This window comes from Mesocricetus auratus, unplaced genomic scaffold (genome assembly GCF_017639785.1).
Source record: "Mesocricetus auratus isolate SY011 unplaced genomic scaffold, BCM_Maur_2.0 Super-Scaffold_4256, whole genome shotgun sequence".
NCBI lineage: Eukaryota > Metazoa > Chordata > Mammalia > Rodentia > Cricetidae > Mesocricetus > Mesocricetus auratus.
In genome coordinates, this window is record NW_024429182.1 from 35,518,717 (window position 1) to 35,523,698 (window position 4,982).

Genomic DNA, 4,982 nt, shown 5'->3' on the forward strand with positions numbered 1-4,982 from the left:
GGGTGTGTTAAAGGCTTAGATTTATAGATGCACCCACATTTCACCATACAGTGTTATAAACCAACATTGATACAGCTCTGATTGTTTGGAATCCTTACCTCATCTTTATTCTTTTTCTATTGAATCCCATCCAGGATAGAATATGGCACTCAACCGTCTCTTTGGATTCCTGGAGACGGTGCCTTATCTCTCCCTTGTTTTTATGCCCTTGACTCTTCAATTGGGACTGTTCCTCTGTAGCTAGGATTCGGGGAAGATCAGAGTGCCACTTTCATCACATCAAGCAGCCACACATCAACAAGGTGCATGGTAGTTGATGGTGGTTTTCCTCCCCTGGCTGGGGTTTGAGTAGATTTCTCCACAAGAAAGGCTACTCTTTCCCTCTTTCTACTGTCCTTTTTTGGGAGAAATATCACACCTGGGCAGCCCACACAGAAAATAGTTGGGAATTAGACTCCATCTTGAATAGCTACATAAGTTATCTGAAATTCTGAAAGAGAGGTTTCATTTTTCTAGCAATGTGGACACACAAATACATTAGAGTTATAACCCAGCTACTGTGTTGGTTGCACAGATTGCCCCAGCTTTGGCCATAGGGAGCTCTTTAGTTGGCTCCTGTGTTACCTTTGAGATCCACCCACAATGTGGGGGTTCTGTTTTGGCTTTGAGCATATCCTTACATCCTTTCATTTGTAAATCACCCAATCCCCATAGAAGATGACTTTAAGAAAACCAACAGTACTCTTTCTCTCAGGTAATCAGGGCAGCACACCACATGCCTCCCACAGGAGTTGAGGGCAGCATCTGGGGATATCAGATTGAATGAGACACCTGCCTGGCCCTCCTGCGGTTTAGGATCACACAAATAGTCCTTGGTCAATTTTGGATTCAAAAGCTAATCTGTCCAGCTCAGATCTTTTTGTTTGTCCTACCACAAGCCTCACAAAATAGAAAGCCTTGTTGGGCAAAAACCTCCACAGAGCATAAAGCTTAACTCCAAGGCTTTCAAGGGAACTGTTCTACAAAAGGAGAAACATCACTTCATATTGTGTTTTATTAGATTCCAACTCTGGAATTCCCCAATATGTTCCATGGTGGTGGGTTTTGCCTTCAGTCTCTATGTAACAAACACATGCCACCACATTGCTACTTTAGTTGCTGGGTTAAGTACATGAAATCAACCTAAAAACTTAGGTACTCCCTCCAAAGCCTTCAAGTGAGTCCTGTGCCCTGCCCTGCAGTGTGGATGTTTCTCGATGGACCAAGGTGTATCTAGTAGCGGGGACACAGCGCTTCCCCAGTTTAGTTTCAAACTTCATTATTGTGACAGTAAAGGTGCTTCGTGTTTCTGAATGGATGTTGGGGGTGGTGGGTAGGGGTAAGGACAGGCAGGCACACCCATACACTGGGGGAATTCCTTTATTTATAGAACTACTTTGGGGCAGCAGTACTTTTTATGATGAAACCAACGTAGTTGGTCAAGACTAATAAGAAAAAGAAAGCATCAGTCATCACTGGGGTGTAAGGATGTTGCTTTCTGAAACCTCTTCTAGGCATACCTGTCTGTGGAAGATAATATCCACCTTTGTTTCTCTGGCTAAATATTAAAAGAAGTTGGAGAATCAGGACTGTAGAGACTAAGGAAATACTTTTATTGATCTTTTAAAATTCACACTGAATTTCCACAGCTCAATGCTAGGGTGTTTTAATCATTAGAGAAGTCGAGGTAGGGAGAACATTTGGTGATGCTTTCGTGAACAGGGCATAGCATTAAGTCAGTGAGCCATTCTGTTTGAGATGCATTCCTTTGCCCTCTGCTGCGCCAAAGGTCTGAGTGTCCGTGTAGTCACAGGTCTTTGGGTTTCATGTTTCCCTCCCCGAATTTTACTTGTGCTGTTCTAGAGCAAAACTAACCAAGCCCAGACAATGCCAGAGCACTTTGGCTGGTTAAACCAAGACCAGAGCATCTTCCTTGATAGTGGGTGGGCCGAGGTAGAAAAGCGGACCGAGGACCTTCATCATTGGACTGCGTCAGTCGGAAGTGGCTTCACTCTGAGGAACGGGAAGAAGGATAAATAGCGGGAAGTCCATTGCTTATGTCTCAGACACTTAGAACACTAAGTGCACCTTGCTACGTGGTGTTGGGAGAAGAAACAGGAGGAACAAGGAAGCCTGACCCAGAAACGCTCCAGCTTCCTGGCAGACTCATCCCAGCTAACCCACCCACCCCAAACCAGGTGAGCTGCCACCACGTCCACCCCTTCCTCGCCCTCCCAGTCTCCATGAGCTTGGCAAAAGTCGGGCACCTTCTCTCCACTCCGCAGCTCAGTCCCCTAAGCACCGACCGGGATGAGGTTGAAATCGACGTGCTGGCAGAAGGGGAGGATGGAGACCAGACCGAGGACGACGAGGAGAAGGGGAAGATGAACCTGGAGCCGGGGCCGGGAGCCCTTCCCCGGAGGAGCTCAGGGGACTGCGGCGGCGGTCTGAGTAACTCCTCCGGGTTCGTCCGCAAGTTCCGAGCGCCGCGGACAGCCGCGACTCCGGCCGCCGACGGCCCGCAGCCCGCTAAGCCCCCGTACTCCTACATCGCGCTCATCACTATGGCCATCCTGCAGAGCCCGCACAAGCGCCTGACGCTCAGCGGCATCTGCGCCTTCATCAGCGGCCGCTTCCCCTATTACCGCCGCAAGTTCCCCGCCTGGCAGAACAGCATCCGCCACAACCTGTCGCTCAACGACTGCTTCGTCAAGATCCCCCGCGAGCCGGGCCACCCGGGCAAGGGCAACTACTGGAGCCTGGACCCCGCCTCCCAGGACATGTTCGACAATGGCAGCTTCCTCAGGCGCAGGAAGCGCTTCAAGCGCCACCACCCGCCCCCGGGAGGCCACCCGCAGTGTCCCTTCCCTCCGCCCGCTGTGCCTGCCACCCTGCACGTCTCCCACCCCAGCCTCCTACTCCGCTACTCTGCCCCACCGCAGCTTGGCCTCGGTGTCCACCCCGCCGCCCCTCCCGGGAGCCGCCCGAGCGTGCCGCTGCATCCGCATCCCCTCCGCTACCTGCTGCTTGCCGCCCCCGCCTACGCCGAAGCGCCTGGAAAAGCCGAAGATGCTGACCCAGCCCCGTCCCGCGCCATCCCTGCGCTGCAACCTGCACTGGATTTCCAGCCTTGGGACCGGGACGAGGGTTCGAGATCTTCTCCCGGTCGCGGCTGTACCTCGTTCACCATCGAGAGTATCATGCAGGGGGTCAGAGGAGGAGGAACTGGGGCTGCGCAGAGTCCGCCCTCCGCTCCGTGGAGCTACTGCCACCTGCTGCAGCACCCGTCGTGCCTGCTGCACCCTCAGGTCGTCCCCCCACTGCTGCAAGTGTCCCCCGCCGCCCGGACAGTGTTGCAGCAGCAGCCTCAGCAGGAGCAGCAGCTCTGTGCCCGGAGCGCGGCTCCGGGTAAAGGCGCGCGGCTGGGCCGGCACCTGACGGCCTTTGCGGCGTTGCTGAGGCATCAGCCTGCCTTTGAGGACTGCAGGCTGACAACTCTGGCTGCTCTTTCGGGCACAGAGGGGACCTTGCCTGCATTTTAAACAGCATCCTCGTCCAGCCTCCTCGTCCATGACACACCTGGGAGCCAAGTGGCGGGGTGGAACCACTCCCTGTCTAGGTTTGCACCACCCGCCTGCTAGGCTTGTGCGTAGAAAACCAGCAGCGGAGCATGCATTAAGTCGCGCCAAACTGTCACTCCTGTGTTCTGTCCCCTTGATGACCGAAAGCAGGGAAATCTAGGGGCTTGGTGACCGAAAGCAGGGAAATCTAGGGGCTTGAAGTCTCGCCTTTTCTTGTATGCTTCAGTTGTGACTTCCACAGCTTTTTCCGATTTGCATACTTCCCAGGAACCTACGAATGATGAACGTGAGCAAGATGTTTAGTTGTTAATAAACAGAAGAGCTGGCAACACAAAAACATCCCCAACTTCATTCCCTAAAGACTGCAAGTGTTCCCCAGTCAAATGCAGAATGCGTACATGCTCTGATTCCTGAAATCCGTATGCAATATGAATAGAATAATTCCGTAACATTTATTTCTTGTATTTGTGATGTTCCCTACTCCAGTGGGGAGTGTTGAAATTAAGCCTAGAGGTATAAATTGAATAAAATACTAAGTCTGGATGCTACACCGCTTGTTTCCTATTATGTCTCTTTATTCACTTTCACAATTGGAATCTCTTTTGGAATTTACATTCTTATTTCACAGCTTGTTTTTATGCTTTATGTCCATTATAGATAACAGGAATTTTAAACATGGACTTTAAAAATTCCGAATATTTGTGGACAAAAGTTCATCTTATAAAATAGTTTTAGTACTTACGGAACTTCTAGAAGGAAAAGAATTGGAAGAATTAATACAACCTCTATTCTCTCTCACCCATCACCTTCTCTCCTTCCTTCTTTCTCCCTCTCTCCCTCTCTCTTTCTTTCTTTCATTCGTTTTTTTTGAAAGGGAGGTTTCCGCGGTGTAGCTCTTCGTGACCTGGAATCAGTTATCTTCCTATTCCAGCCCCCAGAATTCTTAGAATGCCCCATTATGCCGACTTTATTCGCTATTTTTCTAAAGTTGATTTTTTTCCCCCTGAGGTAAACAGGAGGATGACTGGAGATCGATTTGAAACAAAGCGCATCTACTCTTGGAAAATAAACGGCTATTAGGTATATTAAAATACTAATATTTTAATGACATTTTCCTTTAAAAATTTCTGAGAGGTCTTTGTAACAGTGATTCAGCTTCAGGGTGCAAGCAAAACAAGAGACTGTCAATCACCTACGACTGCGAGAAAAGGCGGGATTTTGGAGGTTGGGTCAATGGTAAGCGGGTTCTGTCATTTGTGGCTCTGGGGGAAAGCCACCCTGAGTAGCCGAAAGCGTCTGTGCTCCCCACCCTTTGCAGCGAAGTCCACATTTCACTGCTTACTCTTCATAGCTCAGCTCTCC

General features: G+C 50.1%; 1 protein-coding gene across 1 annotated transcript; it reads left to right on the forward strand.

Moving 5' to 3' along the window:
• The first annotated feature begins 2,282 nt into the window (after positions 1 to 2,282).
• Positions 2,283 to 3,581, forward strand: LOC101841160 (forkhead box protein D4-like). Its single transcript, XM_005088084.1, has one exon. It carries the CDS (start codon positions 2,283 to 2,285, stop codon positions 3,579 to 3,581), a length of 1,299 nt encoding a protein of 432 aa, XP_005088141.1.
• Positions 3,582 to 4,982: the final 1,401 nt, after the last annotated feature.